The 21,508-nt window shown below is 35.5% G+C and overlaps 1 protein-coding gene across 1 annotated transcript in view; it reads left to right on the forward strand.

Moving 5' to 3' along the window:
- DHX29 (DExH-box helicase 29) overlaps nt 1-21,276 on the forward strand; it is a 48,949-nt gene extending 27,673 nt beyond the window's left edge. The window contains exons 13-27 of the mRNA XM_060009487.1: nt 464-640; nt 1,662-1,802; nt 2,827-2,971; nt 4,049-4,166; nt 5,485-5,569; nt 7,098-7,186; nt 8,145-8,273; nt 8,367-8,442; nt 9,153-9,377; nt 10,686-10,822; nt 11,215-11,308; nt 16,131-16,433; nt 17,230-17,361; nt 18,491-18,587; nt 20,966-21,276. Of these exons, the coding sequence (XP_059865470.1) occupies nt 464-640; nt 1,662-1,802; nt 2,827-2,971; nt 4,049-4,166; nt 5,485-5,569; nt 7,098-7,186; nt 8,145-8,273; nt 8,367-8,442; nt 9,153-9,377; nt 10,686-10,822; nt 11,215-11,308; nt 16,131-16,433; nt 17,230-17,361; nt 18,491-18,587; nt 20,966-21,012 (1,995 nt within the window). The 3' untranslated portion in view covers nt 21,013-21,276. The remainder of the gene's footprint in view (nt 1-463; nt 641-1,661; nt 1,803-2,826; nt 2,972-4,048; nt 4,167-5,484; nt 5,570-7,097; nt 7,187-8,144; nt 8,274-8,366; nt 8,443-9,152; nt 9,378-10,685; nt 10,823-11,214; nt 11,309-16,130; nt 16,434-17,229; nt 17,362-18,490; nt 18,588-20,965) is intronic.
- The last annotated feature ends 232 nt before the right edge of the window (nt 21,277-21,508 follow it).

Here is a 21,508-nt window from a genome sequence, read left to right on the forward strand (position 1 = left end):
AAGGGCATAAGAGCCTTTTTCTCAGACAGTTGATAGAGAACCTGTCAGATTCCTACTAATCAAATTCCCCTTTTTCTACATAGTGGATAAACTATCTGTCTTGTTGCAGTTTTGTGTCTGTTCAGTTGTATATTAGTAGCAGCGCTTTAAGAGTTACACTGGCTTCTCAGTGAAATTGGGAGATACCCTAATCTTATCAGCTGAACACTTACAAACCATCTCCTAAGGTAGAGTCCTACTATCATAGCTAATCTTGTTCATTATATGCCGATTTTTACCAACTTCAATTTTAGAGGGTGACTTTATTTTCAATTCTGAAGATCTGCCTTATTTGAAACATACAGCTTCTCTTTCTGCATGTACTGACTATATGTAAATATTGATTAACTTTTAGTAGATTTGAATGTCTGATTGTTTTAGCCTATTACTTGACCTTATGATTTTTTTGTTCCCCTTATGCTAGGTTCATGAAAGAAGTGTCCAGTCAGACTTCCTACTAATTATCTTGAAGGAAATTTTACAGAAACGCTCTGATCTACATTTGATTCTAATGAGTGCCACTGTAGACAGTGAAAAGTTTTCTAGCTATTTCATACACTGCCCTATTCTGAGAATTTCAGGAAGAAATTATCCTGTTGAGGTAAGTTTTCTTTATAATGCATATGTAAACAGAAACTACATTCCCACCAGTGAGTGTCACCATAAAACAGGCCCTTAAGTCTGAGCCTAGAACGATTCCTAGGGTATTGCAAGTCAAGAGAGGACCTGGAGGGCTTCCCTGGTGGCACAGTGGTTAAGAATCTGCCTGCCAATGCAGGGGACACGGGTTTGTCCCTGGCCCGGGGAAGATCCCATGTGCCGCAGAGCGACTAAACCCGTGCGCCACAACTACTGAGCCTGTGCTCTAGAGCCTGTGAGCCACAACTACTGAGCCCATGTGCCTCAACAACTGAAGCCTGCGCGCCTAGAGCCCGTGCTCTGCAACAAGAGAAGCCATGACAATGAGAAGCCTGCGCACCGCAACGAAGAGTAGCCCCCGCTCACCGCAACTAGAGAAAGCCCGCGCACAGCAACGAAGACCCAACACAGCCAAAAAAAATAATAATAATAAGTTAATTAATTTTAAAAAAGAGAGATAGGGAGGACCTGGAGATGGCCTTGGGAATCAGATGGCTGGTGCTGCCTTGACTGAGGGTGAGTGGGCTGGAAGGAGGATTCTGCTGACGAACGACATACCACAGAGGTACACAGTGTAAAACACACTTCCATAGCAAAGGCATTACATCCAGATTGGGGGTAGCTGCCTAGCAATAAGGAACTCCTTTTTCACCCATCCCTCAAATTTAGGCTTGTCTTTGAAGCTTCCTTCTATTCTTAATGTTTGCCCTTTTGGTTCAGCTGATAAAGGCTGCTCTTTTAATTGGTTTTCACATGTAAAAAATATACACACCATAATGTGCTTTGTCCTGAGACTACGAGGAATAGATCCATCTACATCAGCCAAGTTCTTCACTACCAATAAATGCAGAAAAAAGCTTTTCTCGTAACATGCTAAATTAGCATTTGGTGACATTCAAAAGGTAACAATCCCTTGTTCTCTTTAAAATGATATTTACTGAAATGAATTTAAGTTCACTATTTATATGCCTTAATCTATGCAGGTTTTTCATCTTGAAGATATAATAGAAGAAACAGGCTTTGTCCTGGAGAAAGACTCAGAATATTGTCAGAAATTTCTGGAGGAGGAAGAAGAAATAACTGTTAATGTTACAAGCAAAGCAGGGGGAATACAAAAGTATCAGGTAAAAATAAAACATTTTTGAAAGACATCTGATTGTGATATCCAGGGCATAAACTGCCGTAAGAGTTTTAAAATATGGCTGACACAGTGCATTCAAACATAATCTAGTAGAAGAAGAACAGATATGATTATGAGCAAATTTTAAAGGTCATTTCTTTAAATCTTTGTTTCACTGACTCTAGTGTTTGGCTTACGATACTTACTTTATCTCAACACCTTAGATAGTCAGGATGGGGCAGGACCAAAATCTAGATCCTTGCCATTGGTTTTCCTAGCAGCCTCTGTCCTGACACGAGCCAACCTTAGCTCTGTACTATCCAGGGCAAGCACGAATCTTCATAGAGAGTTAATTCACTTTCAATGACATAATTTTAGAAATATCATAAAAGCTACATTATCCTGCATTTTGGCCAGTGGTACTATATACACTATTTTCATTATATCCACAATATTTCATTCATCTAATGGAAGTAGAAGTAGAAGTAGAAGTTACTTTATCCTTTAGTTAAGCAGATAAACCAAGGAAGCAAAAACTAAAATCTTTCCCTAAAACTGCAGAGATAGAAATTAGAAACTAAAAGACTTTAAAAAATTAAAAGGAGTATTTCAAAGAAGATGATTGGAATTCAGCAACCAAAGTAGAATCTAGAAGGAATGAGGCAGGTGTAAATTACTTAATAAAGTTATTATGACCTCTCTTGGCCAGGCTGCTTTTCAGCTGCCACAGAACAATGCTTCCATTGTTCTGTTTTTCTTCATTTCTTTTCTAATTTAGGGTTTACATGCCAAGATAAAAAGGTTTGCTATACTTAAGGGGACTGTATGAAATGAAATTAATAGGAGAGATGAAATTTTGTAATACTTTAATTCTGTTAAAAATTGTATTCTTGCTATATTTTAACAAAATAATAGTGACAATGAGAAAATACAGATTGGAATGAATGCAAATAGCTCCTTTTTTCCTTCTTTGTCTTATAAAAATACGTAATGTTTTTGTTTGGCTTTTTCTGATTTGTTTCTTTTAGGAATACATCCCAGTTCAGACTGGAACAAGTGATGATTTAAATCCATTTTACCAAAAGTACAGCAACCGCACTCAGCATGCTATTCTCTACATGAATCCTCATAAAATCAACCTGGATCTCATTTTGGAACTTCTTACATATTTAGGTATGTATCTATTTCTAATGTGTCTCCATTTGTTTTTTTTTTTTTTTTTTTTTTTTTTTTTTTTTTATTTTTTAACATCTTTATTGGGGTATAATTACTTTACAATGGTGTGTTAGTTTCTGCTTTATAACAAAGTGAATCAGTTATACATATACATATGTTCCCATATCTCTTCCCTCTTGCGTCTCCCTCCCTCCCACCCTCCCTATCCCACCCCTCCAGGCTGTCACAAAGCACCGAGCCAATATCCCTGTGCCATGCGGCTGCTTCCCACTAGCTATCTACCTTACTACGTTTGTTAGTGTGTATATGTCCATGACTCTCTCTCGCCCCGTCACAGCTCACCCTTCCCCCTCCCCATAACCTCAAGTCCGTTCTCTAGGAGGTCTGCGTCTTTATTCCTGCCTTACCCCTAGGTTCTTCATGACATTTTTTTTTCTTAAATTCCATATATATGTGTTAGCATACTGTATTTGTCTTTTTCTTTCTGACTTACTTCACTGTGTATGACAGACTCTAGGTCTATCCACCTCATTACAAATAGCTCAATTTCGTTTCTTTTTATGGCTGAGTAATATTCCATTGTATATATGTGCCACATCTTCTTTATCCATTCATCCGATGATGGGCACTTAGGTTGTTTCCATCTCCGGGCTATTGTAAATAGAGCTGCGATGAACATTTTGGTACATGACTCTTTTTGAATTTCGGTTTTCTCAGGGTATATGCCCAGTAGTGGGATTGCTGGGTCATATGGTAGTTCTATTTGTAGTTTTTTAAGGAACCTCCATACTGTTCTCCATAGTGGCTGAACCAATTCACATTCCCACCAGCAGTGCAAGAGGGTTCCCTTTTCTCCACACCCTCTCCAGCATTTATTGTTTCTAGATTTTTTGATGATGGCCATTCTGACTGGTGTGAGATGATATCTCATTGTAGTTTTGATTTGCATTTCTCTAATGATTAATGATGTCTCCATTTGTTTTGATAAAACTTTTCTACTAATTGGAGATGTTCTATTAATATCTTATATGCTGTTCCTTATTTCTGAATATTGTATCTTTTTAAAAATTTCAGACAGAAGTCCCCAGTTCAAAAATGTTGAAGGAGCAGTACTGATCTTTTTACCAGGCCTTGCTCATATTCAACAGTTGTATGATCTCTTATCAACTGACAGAAGATTTTTTTCAGAACGGTAACTACAGATCTTCATTATATTCCTGGTAGTTTTAAAACAGAAAAATGTTTCACACATTAAAACTCTTGATCAGAACTTTCAGAGTCTTTTCACCTTTAGTTAAAATTGTCCATGGCAAAGCTCTTTTTTTTTTTTAACATTTCTATTATAGCATTTTATCTACTAAAATTTTTAGGTACTATTTCTACATTTGTTTTATTTTCTCAATATGATTAAGCAGAGGGAATCCTGTGGTTAAGAGTAAGATGGTGACTCCACTCCCCAGCCCACTGGATGGTGCAAAACCCTAACAGCATTGCAGTTTGTCATCCGTACATTTTTTTTTAATATCTTTGAAGCACTTGTTTTTTCTTTTTAATAAATTTATTTATTTATTTTTGGCTGCGTTGGGTCTTCATTGCCGCGTGCGGGCTTTCCTCTAGTTGCGGCGAGCAGGGGCTACTCTCAGTTGCGGTGCACTGGCTTCTCATTGCGGTGGCTTCTCTTGTTGCAGAGCACGGTCTCTAGGTGCATGGGCTTCAGTAGCTGTAGCTTGTGGACGCTAGAGCTCAGGCTCAGTAGTTGTGGCACACGGGCTTAGTTGCTCCAGGGTATGTGGGATCTTCCCGGACCAGGGCTCGAACCCGTGAGCTAGAAAGAGACTTAAGAAACCATCTATTTCTACCTTGTAATTTTCAGGTCAGGTTATTGGAGGCCAGAGAGGTAAAATGACTTGCCCATTGGCAGGTGGATTCTTAACCACTGTGCCACCAGGGAAGCCCATCCATACATATTGGTTTTTTTTGTTTTTTGTTTTTTGCGGTACACGGGCCTCTCACTGTTGTGGCCTCTCCCGTTGCGGAGCACAGGCTCCGGACGTGCAGGCTCAGCGGCCATGGCTCACGGGCCCAGCCGCTTCGCGGCATGTGGGATCTTCCCGGACTGGGGCACAAACCCGCGTCCCCTGCATCGGCAGGCAGACTCTCAACCACTGCGCCACCAGGGAAGCCCATCATCCATACATATTGAATTGGCTTTTTACTATGCCTGTTTTGATACAGTTTATTACCGCTGTTATGGTTATCACTTCAGCATCAGAATATATTTTAAAAATTCTTTAAACCCTGCATTCCATATAATTCATTCATATTGTTTTTTCTCTTTGATGAGTATATATGGGGTTTCACTGTACCATTTTCAGAACTTTTGTGTGTGTTTAAAATTTTTCATAATAAAAAATTTAAAAATTGCTTTCTATTTGCAAATAAATTTTATTATTCTTTGCAGTGTCTTCTAAAGAGAAACTCTTGCTAAGAACTATGATTTTAACTTTCAGATATAAAGTGATAGCTCTGCATTCTATTCTCTCAACTCAAGATCAAGCTGCAGCATTCACACTTCCTCCTCAAGGAGTCAGGAAGGTAAAATTCAGTACAGCAAATTTATATGTGATCCAACTGAGAATATTTCATAAAAGTGTTATGACTTTTTATCATCAAAGACAGTTATTAAGTGCTTTATAGTGCATGCAGACTCCAGATGCTCTGCAGCTTAACATAATCAAAAGAGAACCCAATATTAAAATTCAATTTATATTAGGTGTTTATGTTTATATTATATATTATTAATAACTTTAGGGGAGTGGTAGTTTAAAAATATGGCATGGATGTTGCTTATGAAAAGAAAAATCACTACTATTCCTTAAAGAAGATATCACAAAGGATGTTGGATATCAGGAGCTACTTGAATCCTGAGAGGATTCTTTTTTGTTCTCTTTGCTACTCATCCCTGATTATTTTTGCAATACAGAGACCATTAGGTTAGGAAACAATCTAAGTATTTTCATTGTCTCCTCTGTTCGGGTGCTGAATGAAGAGATACTTGACAAAGAGAGTTTCTCAGATTTTGACCCTCTCTTAGGCGGGGGGGGGCAAAAAAGAGCACAATGTAGAAACTCTGGGGAACACAGAGCTCCCAGCAAGAGCCTGGACTCTAATGCACGAAGCCTGGGTTCTTGTCCCTAAGCTGCTGCCATGTCTGTGACCTTCGGCAACCCACTCAGCTTCCTTTCTCATCTTTAAACAGGAGCTGGATTAAATTTACGGTTCTCTAACTGTACTCTGAAAACTCCAGGGGTTCAGAGGCTGTGTGCTCTGATCTGTAACATTTGGCTTCCCTGTAACATTTTGTCTTAAGAAAAGAATTCCACCTCTAAAAAATTTGATCACCGAGGTCCCATCTAAATCTTAATAATCTGGGTTCTGTTTCCTAGGATAAATGAGTAAGAAAAGCAAGCATTCAATATTGAGATAGAGCCATAGTATATTGAATTTGACCTAGAATTTCCTAAATGTTTTACCTCCAAGGACTCAACAGAAAAAAAAAAAAAGAACAAACAAAAAAGCCACAAGAAGATTGCACTATTCAGCCATCACCATTAAGAAATTTTGAGCTAGAAAGAGACTTAAGAAATCATCTATTTCTACCTTGTAATTTGCAGGTCAGATTATTGGAGGCCAGAGAGGTAAAATGACTTGCCCAAGTCACAAAGCTAATAAGTAGTAGAGCCAGGGCAACAACCCACCAGTTCTTCTTACTGAAGAACTATTACTTTTTTTTTCTACTTAACTGTGAAGTTTCTGCTGAGCAGTCTCCATTCTCTGATCCAATTTCTCATTCCACGTATGTCATTTTTAAGATGACTGACTAGAATTAGGGGAATGGTATTTTTGTTGGAATAAGAATCTATAACTTTAATTAATAAGCTAAGGTGATAAAATTAATTAGAGCAAATTTAGATTACACAGTAATAGCAATTAGATTGTGAATTTTTGTAAATAAAAGTGAAATTCATTTTTTAAAATTCATTGGCTGAACTATCCAAAGAAGTTTAAATGATGGCACATTGCTGAAAGTTGTTACCTAGAAGTTTTGGCTTTTTATTTTCAGATTGTTTTAGCAACAAATATTGCAGAGACGGGTATCACTATTCCAGATGTTGTATTTGTAATTGATACTGGAAGAACGAAAGAAAACAAGTAAGTCTGAATTTTCCAAATCAAAACATTTTTTGAACCTGAAGAGGGCTTGGGACTCTTCAATTCTTAGGAGACATCACAGAATCATTGCAATTTTAGTACATGTGCTGCTGAAGCAAGCACTAGATCACAGAATCATATCAGGAAAATCTTGAATGTCCTAATTCTGCCCAAAACAAAAAGTCTCAGAGAAACTGTAGGGAAGTTTAAAATGTCTGAGAATAAATGTTAAAATTCATGTCATCAGTTTTCCCATAAGTAATATCAGTGTACTGCTACTTTCAGAAAAGTGCTGAGAAAATATTCAGAACATAGATTTTGTAAATTAGTTTATAACTTAATGTTTTACAAAAGCATTATTTATGGGATTACAAAAAAAAAAAGTATGAGTTTTAGAATCAGAGTTGGATTATAAATCTCTGATCTATAATCTTGAGCTAGTAATATGACCATCAGTTATAATCATCAGTTTCCTCATATGTAAATGGGAAAAATTAAAATTTCATAATTGAAAGTGCCTAGTACAGTAATTGGCACATAATAGATTAACTGAATCTTCAACAGAAAGATTATTACTTTATAAATGTTTTAATGTTTGTATTTCGCAAATAAGGGAGACCACCTTAGTAGTCTATTGTAATCTATATACACTGTCCCTAATATTAGGAAACTTGAGCAATATTTGGAAGTGAGTACAACTATCCAGTACAAAATAAACTCTTGATTTTTTTAATTGTACCTGTAGAGGAGGTGTTTTCAGGGTTGAACTGTATCTTGTGAAAGGTGCGTTGAATTGTAACGTTCACAGTGGCATTTCTCAAACTCTCAAAGAATTCTTATTGCATAATTAAGAGGCACTCTAATCTTCAACTTAATTTTAGAGTCAAATATTTCCAGTTTTTTCAGATTTTGATTTCAGTCAATTATCTACATATTCTCTCCTAAAACATTTCTCTAGGTACCATGAAAGCAGTCAGATGAGTTCTTTGGTGGAGACGTTTGTCAGCAAAGCAAGTGCTCTGCAGCGCCAGGGGAGAGCTGGGCGCGTCAGAGGTGGCTTCTGTTTCCGAATGTACACGAGAGAAAGGTATGGCATAGCCCGGAAATTAAAAACATAAACCAATACAGTGTGACATTTCTGATAGTATGTATTTAGTATTATTTTTATTTTATTTTTCAGATTTGAAGGCTTTATGGACTATTCTGTTCCTGAAATCTTGCGTGTGCCTTTGGAGGAATTATGTCTTCATATTATGGTAATCCCAAAGGAACTTAGATGAATTTTTTGTTCTTCACCCCTTTCTGGGCGGGGCGGGTGGGAAGAAGACTTAAACTTATCTTACCTTCTGTTGCTCTAGATTTTCAAGTATTTTATTTACTCTTTAATAAATGCCCCCTTCCCCCATCTTTTATAAGTAAACCCACTGTGCTTTAAGTCTGCCATAAGCACTCATACTTTATAGATGAAAATATAGACTCATAACCTAGACCAGTAGTTCTTAACTGGGGATGATATTGCTCACCAGGGAAAAACGGGAATGTCAAGAAACATTTTGGGTTGTCAGAACTGGGGGAAGAGGGAGACGATGCTATGGACATCTAGTGGGTCAAGGCCAGGGATGCTGCTAAACATTCTACAATGAACAGCACGGTCCCCTAAAACAGAATTATCTGGCGCCAAATAACAACAGAGCTGGACTTGAGAAATCCTGGCCTAGACCAAAGGTTTCCTACTCTGAAAGATCTATAATATCCTTCAGTTCTCAGATTTTTGATTCTATAAAAATCAGAAATGAATAAACTAAAAATATGGACTGGAAGATCTCATCCTCTTTCCTACTCCCTTAATAGACACAGACATTTATCCTCTTTGCTTAAAATTTTACTTAAATTTAGTTCCAGTTTGACCATCTCTTTGTTAATTCTTTCTGATCACATACTAATTTATCACTTTTTCAATCTGCAGAAATGTAATCTTGGTTCTCCTGAAGATTTCCTCTCCAAAGCTTTAGATCCTCCTCAACTTCAAGTAATCAGCAATGCAATGAATTTACTCCGAAAAATTGGAGCTTGTGAACTAAATGAGCCTAAACTGACTCCATTGGGCCAACACCTTGCAGCTTTGCCTGTGAATGTCAAAATTGGCAAGATGCTTATTTTTGGTGCCATTTTTGGCTGTCTTGATCCAGTGGTAAGACAAACAACACTGCTGCTTCTTCACTGTAAATATCATTTTAGCTGGGGAAGTATTAAGTTTAGAAACAAATTTTAGCTTTTATTTTTTTAACTAAACAGAATGTCTGTACTTACATTAAAACCAGGAAATATAAATGCTTAATGAGAATTTTTGAATATTTTTGATATTTATACACAAGAAAATCATCCATTTACTAAGTGTATTGTAGGTACTATTTTGTAAAAGGGTTTTGGCTTGTCTAGACTTTTGCTATCAAACAACCCACTTGAAATATTTACTTAATTGAATATATAGTAAGTGATTCTTAGAGCGTTTTGAACTCCACACATAAGTAGAATCAAAACTTCCTTTTTTTCTGAGTTACCTCTGAGCTAGCAATTACCAGCAATTCTGTTTTCTCAAATTATCTCAGAATTAACAAACTTTGTGACTCTGTCTGAATCTCCTGGCTCGTATGCATGCTCTGCCATTCCAACTTCCCAGCTATATCAAGTTGTGGCCTTTTCTGGGACTACAAATCAAGGCTGTTTGAAAATGAAATGGAGAGAGTATGACTTACTCTAGTTCTTTTTTTTCTAGTATCAGATATAGATACTCACCAGAATTGTGTTGAGTCCAAGAAATATCCTCTGCCACGACAGTTGATCTGAAAAGCTGCAAAAACAACAAATGGGTTGTTATGTAGTCCAGATTATGTAAGAAGTATTTAAAGAGCATTGCAGGCAATGGAAATTCAGGCTAGGAGTCAAGACCTCTGAGCTGTGATTAAGGGATTTCTTTTAACTGTGTGACAGACTATAAATCACACAAATATTCATTTTTTAAAATCTCTGATTCTGGGCTTTCCTGGTGGCGCAGTGGCTGGGAGTCCGCCTGCTGATGCAGGGGACACGGGTTCGTGCCCCGGTCCAGGAAGATCCCACATGCCACAGGGCAGCTGGGCCCGTGGGCCATGGCCACTGAGCCTGCACGTCCGGAGCCTGTGCTCTGCAACGGGAGAGGCCACAGCAGTGAGAGGCCCACGTACCGCAAAAAAAAAAAAAAATCTCTGATTCTGGTGGTATTACTTCCCTACCCACAAAGATGGTGTAAAAGTAAAGTGATAAATGTTTAAAATTCCATAAAATGAAACTAAAAGTAACTAATTAAAATGAAAATATGTAGCTATTATAGAACACAATAAATTGAAAAGAAGAAACATGCAACTTGAAAGTGCAATTGTTTTATGATTTGCTTTCTATTTCAAATCAGCTTTCAATATATACCTATTTAATGATACATTTTTTGGTTATTTATGGATAGGCAACACTAGCTGCAGTTATGACAGAGAAGTCTCCTTTTACCACACCAATTGGTCGAAAAGATGAAGCAGATCTTGCAAAATCAGCTTTGGCTATGGCAGATTCAGACCATCTGACGATCTACAATGCATATCTGGGGTAAATAAATAATCTGGGTTTTGTCAGTAGGTCAAACCTGAGGGTATTTATTTTTGACTTTTATTAAAAGGATACATTTAAGATTTAAATTTATTTTTAGTTACTGCATCTGTCAAGTTGAATTATTTTAAAGATTCACATTTTTATAATCCTAAAATTTACGAACAATGTACTCTGTATTATTATGTGTATATTACCTTGTATTTGAAGTTATTAATTTACTGTTATACATGAACAAAAAATATCTGTATTGTAGTTGAAATTCTTACATACAATTGGCTAGTTCCTAAAACTTCCTCTTTTGATATGATTATAATGTAATTAAAGCTTTGGTTAGTAATCTGAAAAAGAGTTTGGAAACATATTAAAATTTGGTCATTTTACTTATTTAGATGGAAGAAAGCACGGCAAGAAGGAGGCTATCGTTCTGAAATAGCGTATTGCCGGAGGAACTTTCTTAATAGAACATCACTGTTAACCCTAGAGGTAAGTCTTAATGCAACTATCTTAATTCAGGGTCATATAGTCAATAGGATTAATTTGGAAAAAGAAATGCCTAGTATAGTGCTTGACACATAGTAAGGGTTTAATAAACATTTGCTGAATTAATAAATTTGTGATTTTTTGTTTTGTTTATCCCAGCAGTTAACCTGTATTACACAGTGATTCCAAATAGTATGTAACAATCTTAATATATTCAGGAAATGATCAAGGATGCAACATGATTTCATAGATATAGCAGTAGCTTGGGAATTAGGATAGTTGTCTATTCAGCAGCTCAGCTTGGGGAAGGTTAATTCTCAGTTTCTCATTTTAAAAAATGGAATTGAATTGGGGATATTCTATAGTTTTTCTCAACTCTGATAATCAGCTGTTATTTTTAATTATTATGGAAATTTTCAAACATACAAAATAGTATAGGGAACTTCTGGGTACTCATTTCCCACTTCCATAATTATCAACACGTGCTCAACCTTGTTTTACTTAATACTCCCGTTAATCCACTGTCTGCCCTCTAGATTATTTTGAAGCAAATCCCAGGCGTCAGATTGTTATATATCTCTGAAGTATAGGACTATTTTTTTCTTTAACATTACCATGCCTTAAAAAATAATTCCTTAATATCATCAACTATACAATATTTAAATATCCCTGATTATCTCATAAATGTTTCTTTACAGCTAGTTCAAATCATGATCCGCACAAGGTCCACACATTGTTTGATTGATATGTCTCAAGTTTAGTACAGCATTTAAAGGGAAATGGTGTTTAGTGCAGACATGCTATAAAAGTATTCATAACCTCTCACATAATTCCCATAACCTCTCACATAATTCCCCTATTCTATGCTCATATTTTAAAAGGTTAAAAAATATTTTTATTCCCATATAATTTGACCAGTTTTTGTGTGTGTGATTTAAAATAACTGCTGAACCTAGTACCTAAGCATCTATTAGGTGCTTAGTCAATATTTTTGAATTAATGAATAAAAACTAGATTATTAGATTAGCCTAACAGTGTACTTCTATAATGTCAGATATGCAGTAGACTTGAAGAATGCAAGAAAAAATAAATAAAAATAAAATAACTGCTGAGATGACAGCAGGGACTTTGCTAAGTGGAATAAATTTTGTCCTTCTTGAAGCAGAAAAAGGGATAAATTGAAGAAACAGATGCCTCTGGGCCAGCTGACTGGGGTTCAAGATATGGAGAGCTAATCAACACTGCTTTATCTCCACTCCACTTCCTCCCAACCTCCAAGTTGCCTCCCACCCCCCTTCCTTCTATGAGCCTTTTCTTCATCTCCCCTGGGCTGCAAGGTTTTCAGTCTCTTTACCAACCTTGTGGTGTGGCAGCAACTGTCTGGTTGGTCTTTCCTCTCCTGGACTTAAAGTCCCTTAAGTCCCAAACCAGAAGCCTAAAGTAAATCCTAAATGTACACTTCACCTTTTAATCACTTGTATCCTGTTTACTTTAAAATGCTTATCCTCCCTGTAGTATTTTAGTTGATTGGCACTACTAGAGGTAGAAAAAGATTATAGGCAACAAGTTTAGATTTTTGCCATTAATAAACTTTATCAGAGTTCTTTAGGAAATTAAAATGTTTCCCAGAGACAAATGAAGAAGGTTCTTGCAGTCTAGGATCAGAGTCCTCTGTAATTCTTCCTTAGTGTTCTCTATGTGACCATCCTTATTGAGTAAAAATGTTGAAAGGAGAGCTACTGTGGAAGTAAATAGACTGAATGAAAATGTGTTCAGGTACATTTTTATTGCTCTCACATTTTAGACATTCTTATTTTATGACATCTAAAGTCTTGGGAAGATAATCTATACAAAATCAGTTGATGTTACAGAATCAGATGACTCCATTTAATCCTTGACTTTCCAGTATCTTTTTTTTCCTCCCTAATGTAATTTGGGCTGTAGTTAACTGAAAATTTGGCATACTGTTAATTTTGTTTTAATTGACGTATGGTTGATTTACAACATAATATTCATTTTAGGTATACAGCATAGTGATTTGGTATTTTTGTAGTTTATACTCCATTAAAGGTTATTACACAATAATGACTGTAACTCCCTGTGATGTACAATATATCCTAGTTGCTTGTCTATTTTGTACATACTAGTGTATATCTCTTAATTCCACATCTCTATTTTGCCCCTCCCCCTTTCCCTTCCTCCACTGGTAATCACTTGTTTGTTCTCTGTATCTGTGAGTCTCTTTCTGTTTTGCTGTATACATTTGTTTATTTTAGATTCCACAAGTAAGTGATATCATATAATATGTGTCTTTCTCTGTCTGCCTTATTTCACTAAGCATAATACTCTTCAGATCCATCCACACTGCTGCAAATGGCAGGATTTCATTTTCATTTTTACTAAAATTTTTATTTGAATTTTATTTTTTTTAATACAGCAGGTTCTTATTAGTCATCTATTGTATACATATTAGTGTATATATGTCAACCCCAGTCTCCCTGTCCATTCTCCCCCGCCTCCACTTCCCCCCTTGGTGTCCATACTTTTGTTCTCTACATCTGTGTCTCTATTTCTGCCTTGCAAACTGGTTCATCTGTACCATTTTTCTAGATTCCACATATATGTGTTAATATACGATATTTGTTTTTCTCTCTGACTTACTTCACTCTGTATGACAGACGTCATATTAATATACGATACTTGTTTTTCTCTCTAACTTACTTCACTCTGTATGACAGACGTCCCTCCACGTCTCTACAAATGACCCAATTTCGTTCCTTTTTATGGCTGAATAATATTCCATTGTGTATATGTACCACATCTTCTTTATCCATTCGTCTGTCGATAGGCATTTAGGTTGCTTCCATGACCTGGCTATTGTAAATAGTGCTGCAATGAACATTGGGGTGCATGTGTCTTTCTGAATTACAGTTTTCTCCAGATACATGCCCAGTAGTGGGATTGCTGGGTCATATGATAATTCTATTTTTAGTTTTTTAAGGAACCTCCGTACTGTTCTTCATAGTAGCTGTATCAATCTACATTCCCACCAGCAGTGCAACAGGGTTCCCTTTTCTCCACACCCTCTCCAGCATTTGTTGTTTGTAGATTTTCTGATGATGGCCATTCTGACCAGTATGAGGTGATACCTCATTATAGTTTTGATTTGCATTTCTCTAATAATTAGTGATGTTGAGCAGCTTTTCATGTGCTTCTTGCCCATCTGTATGTCTTCTTTGGAGAAATGTCTGTTTAGGTCTTCTGCCCATTTTTGGATTGGGTTGTTTGTTTTTTCAATACTGAGCTGCATGAGCTGTTTATATATTTTGGAGGTTAACCCTTGGTCCATTGATTCGTTTGCAAATATTTTCTCCCATTCTGAGGGTTGTCTTTTCATCTTTCGTCTAAAGTTTTATTATAATATTAGATATTTATGGAACTTGAGGAATAGTAATATATTAAGACATTTCTTCACAAGTTTTGGCTGGTGCTAAACTTGAAAATAAACTGATATATTAATAAAATGCATAATCTGAACAGTTTGCTAAACTAAAAATATTATTTATACAAAGACTAATGCACAAAAATATATACTTTTAAAAAAATTATTTATTTATTTTTGGCTGCACTGGGTCTTCGTTGCTGTGCACGGGCTTTCTCTAGTTGCAGCAAGTGGGGGCCCCTCTTTGTTGCGGTGTGTGGGCTTCTCATTGCGATGGCTTCTCTTGTTGCAGAGCACAGGCTCTAGGAGCGTGGGCTTCAGTAGTTGTGGCATGCAGGTTCAGTATTTGTGGCTCGCAGCTTTAGAGCACAGGCTCAGGAGTTGTGGTGTAACAAGCTTTATTGCTCTGCGGCATGTGGGATCTTCCTGGACCAGGGCTCGAACCTGTGTCCCCTGCATTGGCAGGTGGATTCTTAACCACTGTGCCACCAGGGAAGCCCAAGATATATACTTTATGCTGCTGGCTTTACTTAGTAATATGATGGACTAGGAAAATATTTAACAAATATTAATATTTATAATAAGGCTATAAGTGAAAAATTTTAGCATGCCAAATTTCCACAAAGGCGCTTTTTTTTTAATTGAGGTATAGTTGATTTACAGTATTAATAAGTTTCAGGTATATCACATAGTGATTCACAAATTTTAAAGATTATGGTTCATTTATAGTTATTATAAAATATTGGGTGTATTCCATGTGCTGGCAATATATCCTTGTAACTTACTTATTTTATACATAGTAGTTTGTACCTCTTAGTCCCCTATCCCTATCTTGCCCCTCCCTCCTTCCCTCTCCCCACTGGTAACCACTAGCTTGTTCTCTATGTCTGTGAGTCTATTTCTTTTGTGTTATATTCACTAGTTTTATTTTTTAGATTCCACATATAAGTGATAACATACAGTATTTGTCTTTCTCTGTCTGACATATTTCACTAAGCATAATGCCCTCCAGGTCCATCCAAGTTGTAGCAAATGGCAAAAATTCATTCTTTTTTTATGGTTGAGTAATATTCCATTGTATATACATACATCATCTTCTTTATCCATTCGTCTATTGATGGACATTTGGGGTTTTTCCATATCTTGGCTATTGTAAATGGTGCTGCTATGAACATTGCAGTTCATGTATCTTTTCGAGTTAGTGTTTTTGTTTTTTCCAAAAATATGCCCAGGAGTGAGATTGCTGGATCATGTCGTAATTCTCTTTTTAGCTTTTTGGCATCCTGTCAATTTTGATAGGAAACAGTAATATAAAATACAAGGTTGGTTGGCACCTTCTCTATTTTAATTATGATCTTGTCTCTTTTCAACAAACCAATCCAGGATGTAAAGCAGGAGTTAATAAAGTTGGTTAAGGCAGCAGGATTTTTATCATCTACAACTTCCAGTGGCTTGGAAGGAAACAGAGCCTCACAGACCCTTTCCTTCCAAGAAATTGCCCTTCTTAAAGCTGTACTTACTGCTGGACTGTATGACAATGTGGGGAAGATAATCTATACAAAATCAGTTGATGTTACAGAAAAATTGGCTTGCATTGTGGAGACAGCCCAAGGCAAAGCACAAGTACATCCATCCTCAGTAAATCGAGATTTGCAAACTTATGGATGGCTTTTATACCAGGAGAAGGTAAAGTACTCATTCTTAAATTCCAATACTCAGGGCATTATTCTAGAAATCAGTCATAAGAAATTAGGATGCCCAGCAGATATCGTATTTGGTTCTTAAATTGAGCTACTCATGTTTGTTTATATTTGAAATCAAGATGTACATGGTTTCTCAACAAAAACATATAACACGTCTTTTTTCCACATTTCCAAATAAGGGAGATATGGGATGGGATAGAACTATATATGATGTGGCGACAGTTTGAGTCACAGTGCAACCTAAGATAATTTAATAGCAAATACTTGTAGATTACAATTAAAACAGTCAACCTTTTGAATCATAGCTCATTAAATTAATAAAGATCCATAATTTCAAGTATTGGCTTGATTAACTCCCAACATATCATCAAACTTAAATGTGTAAAACATAACAAATTCCTGACTAATGGCCATTGCTGAACCTTGCTTTAGAAACCAGACACTGTGAACCTTAATCATAATTTTATTGTTGCATTAATTATTTAACAGCATTAGCATAAAATTGCTTGTTCATAGTCTCATTTATGTTCAAGGTATATAATTCAGCCTTACAATTAATGTTTAAAATCCTCTTAATAGTATAAATGCACAGATGGTGACTGCGATTATTATAAAATTGAAAAATTATGCACATAAGAGAATGTAGACATGTAGCTTTATAAAACCTGATTTAAAATATATAGTAGCAAATTATAGAAAAATGCTTACATGAAAGAGATAAATGAATTTTTTATATTTTTAGGCTTTAAAGTGTTTTTTTCCTCTCTGTTTTTATGCAGATACGGTATGCCCGAGTATATTTGAGGGAAACTACCCTAATAACCCCTTTTCCAGTGTTACTTTTTGGTGGTGACATAGAAGTTCAACACCGGGAACGTCTTCTCTCTGTTGATGGCTGGATCTATTTTCAGGTACATGCTACAACTGATCTTATTGATTATATTAAAATTTCTACTTCCAGTACCACTGAGGTATAGTTTTTTAAAAAATTTTATTGGAGTTTGCATAATTTCTTCCAATAATTTGACTTAAAATAGAAGACTTACTTATTTTATCTTGCCTATATGGTTTTAAATCTGTTTAATTTGAAAATCAAATTATATTGCTCTTACAGATTTCATTTATTGTCAGTAATAATTATAATTTTCCATGTTTTGTATACTTCAGTAGTTGTTAACTTTACATGGATTATCCCTAATTTAATACCCTAACAGTCTTGTTAGATAATTTCTGTAGTTTCTTTCTATAGATAAGGCACTTAAGCTCAGTGAGAAGTTAAATAACTTACCTAGGTTACATGGATTGTTAATGGTAGGGCAAAGTTTAAACCTAGAACTATCTGATCCTCAAACTCATGCTGCTTCCGCTATATTGTGCCACCTATAAAGAGACACAGATTCATAGCTTAAATGCATATTTATCACATTCTTCATTCTTCTCTGGAAAAATTAGACCAACCAGCTACCAGCAATAAGTTTATTTCTCTGTAACTCATCAACATTGACCAGTTTAAGCAAATCTAATACATTCTGCTGATATACCATGATAGCTATTTGTCTAAGACTGGAGATGTAAATTTTAAAGGCAACTTAAAAAAATATGTGCAGTTCTCACAAAAGAGGCTGAGATGGTAGTAGAGTTCTATAACTGGATTGTGGTGATGGTTGCACAACTCTATAAATTAACTAAAAATCATTGGATTGTACACAATGAATTTTTTATGATCTATAAATTATACCTCAATAAAGCTTTTTTAAAAAAATTCCATTTTAAAAACTAGTAAGAGAAGAAAACAAACAATTGAAATAATGGTTTCTTTATTTTGGAAAGAGATATCAAATTTATGGGTACTTAATAAGGAAATTGAAGTTTATGTATCTTAGCTACAGGAAGTAATTTATTTATATTTTTCCCGTAACGTTTTAAGGTCAAGATGTGCTAAAGCATATTGTAAGGTATACATGCTTACTTTGATTTTATTTAAACACATTCCCACTCCCTGGGATTAACATTGTTCAATTTGTCATCTCCTCTCAACAGGCACCTGTTAAGATAGCTGTCATTTTCAAGCAGCTAAGAATTCTCATTGATTCTGTTTTAAGAAAAAAGCTTGAAAATCCTAAGATGTCCCTTGAAAGTAAGTGTTTGATTATAATGTAGGTAGAAAACAGCATACTTTTAAACACTGGCATACACTATAGTTCATTGAGGCTTAAATTCCATGTGATTAAAAATTACTTTAATAAAATTTATTTTATGCTGAATTCCATCAGACACAGACAATTCTTCATTATTCACAATCTAGTTATCCTCTTAAGATTCTTCTGGTTTACTCCTTCCTCTTCTAAGCTTCACTTCTAAACTTCTGGCCATTTCACAGAAAAAGGATGATAAAACTGAGCATTTGTAATTTTGCTACTAGTTTACATACTAGTAAACTAGTGATACAGTTATTTTAAAAAATAAGAAAGAGGGACTTTCTCTGAGGTTCCCAGCATGTTTTCTCTACCATTCTCCCAAATGCAGAGCTGTTAGTCTGTATAAAATATGTACGTTATCCTTCAACAGAAATCTGCAGTGGACACCTGAGTTGCCACTTAGTCTGGTATAGTGTTTCCCAAACTTGCCAAATAATCAGAATTATCCTGGCAGTTGTTAAAAATACAAAGTCCAAAGACCTACTCCAGGCATACTGAATCTCCTCTGTGGAGGAGGCCGATGGCCATGTTATTATTTTGTAATCTCTTTTAATCTGTAACACTTCCCCTCTACTACACTCCCCATTTTAAAATTTTTAGTAAACTAGGTTATTTTTCTGGTAGAATTTCTGACATTTAGGATTTGGGTGGTTGCATCTTCATGTGTTTCTCTGTTTCTTATATTTCCTATAAACTGGTAGTTATATCTAGAGATATAACTGATATAACTATATATATCTAGAGATATAACAGATATAATCTGATATTAGAATCAGATTGTCAGGAAAAGAATATTTTTTGGTTGGTGCTATATTCCTCTCATTGCATCACATCAGTTTGGTATTCCTGCTTTTAATGATGTTAAGAAATGATCTACTGTTCAATGTGATTATATTTAACAAGTATCCCAGTTAATCCTCGTAGTTAGGCAAGGTGGGGAGCTACTGGTCTAGTGCTACTGCCCTGAAGCCTCACACTCTGTGTTTATTTGCATAACTGAAGGTGAATGAATAAGCGCTAAACTGTATTAGTTTTCCTATACTGCTGGAAACTTAGATCAGGTCTTGACATATTAAGAGATATGAGCTCTTTTCTTGAGGAAATTTGTGCACTACAACTTAGCCTTAGAAAAAATTACATTATATAAAGGACAGGTTGAACCTCAACTTTTAAATTAAGAAAAATGAATTTTAAAATGATTTCAGTGTTTCTCTTTGCCATAAAAGAGAAAGCAGAATTTGCCCTCTGATGAAGCATATATGTTTGACTTAGCGGGGAGGATAAGGTACATTAGTATCCTCTTTCTGGACTTTATAATAATAAAAGTTGGGATATAACACCAAGCTGTTGAAAAAGAAATAACTGAAGTTGCTCTTGTACTTTCTTTTACTCTACTCTTCCTCAGACGTTCTTTACTCTTCCTCATGGTTCTTTCTAGACCTGCCGTGTTCCCTTTGCAGCAGGTGACCTTTCCTTTCCTTTTTTTTTTTTTTTTTTTTTTAATGCCACTGTAGCCTCTAGGAACCAGAGTGTCAGGCCATGGGCCCCGTTATCAAAATTCTCCATTGCAATCATTGGAACATAGACCATTCTTTTACTGAAATATCTAATAAGATACAGAATTTCAGTCTTGGAGCCCTGATAATTACAACTATCCAGAGAGTAGTTAGGAAGTCACAATATCAGACCAACTGTTTAAAAGTGGAAGCAGCTGTTAAAACCTCTAGCAAATAATGTGGCCTCTATTGGTCTATTCATCAGATTAATTGCTGTTTGATTCCTTTGTTGTGTGGAGAGGTCTGTCACTTTTCCATTGACACCTCTCCAAGAATACTTCCCAGTTAAATTTCTTTGTTTCCTTTGGACTAAACATGGAGAAACGGATAAAGAGTTCCTTATTCCTTGCCCAAACTGTTGGAATCCTGACATGTTCTGAAGTTTATAGAAGAGTCAAAAAGCCTTTAGTATATTTGAGCCGGGTGAAAAAGTTAGGAAACTTCTGTCTTAAAAGAAGTTTTAAGGAAATAATTCCTTATAAAGGACCAACAGTTATATCACATCATCTCTTCAGGCCTTTGCCTACTTTTTATCAAAGTAGGTATAATACAACTATAATGATAATAAAATAATATTTGTAGGGCAACAAATTATATTATAGAGGCATCTCTAGTTTTAGAGTGAATATTGCTGATGTTAATTCTGTATTCTAATTTTAAAGAATCTTTTAATGAAGTATATCTGTGGTTTACATGTGTATATATTGGAAAATTAGCCAGTGATGAATTTATTCATGGGAGTTTTTTCTCCTTCCATCCAGATGACAAGATTCTACAGATCATTACCGAATTGATAAAAACAGAATAATAATTGAAACTGAAATTCATGGTCAACTGCTTTAAAAATTAAGATGAAGACAAAGTCATGAAATTATGTGAAAGTGGACCATCCCATTAAGTATTTCAGTACTTAAAATGTTGGTACTAGCCATAACGTAAAGGTGGTGGAAAAAAGCACATACTTTAAACGTGTAATTTTCTAATTTCTTTTTAATGATGATTATTCTCAATGCATTTGCCACTACATTTACAATAAATTCTTTGGTATCATCCATGTTGTATACATCATTATGTGCCTTATGGGCAAGGTCTGTGTCTATAGTATCTATAACTTTGTGTTGTGATTCTCTTTGTACCCACCTCATCCTCTCTATCAGTCCTTAATGTCTAGAGAGTTTAGACTTTCTTGACCCAGTGGAGAAAATGAGCTCCAAAACCAGTTGTAATTGAATTTTCACAAAAAGGAACAACTTCACTTTTTTAATATTTGATACTCAAAGTCAAAACCTAATAAGGTATATACA

Source organism: Delphinus delphis, chromosome 3, assembly GCF_949987515.2.
Source record: "Delphinus delphis chromosome 3, mDelDel1.2, whole genome shotgun sequence".
In the NCBI taxonomy this organism is placed as follows: Eukaryota; Metazoa; Chordata; class Mammalia; order Artiodactyla; family Delphinidae; genus Delphinus; species Delphinus delphis.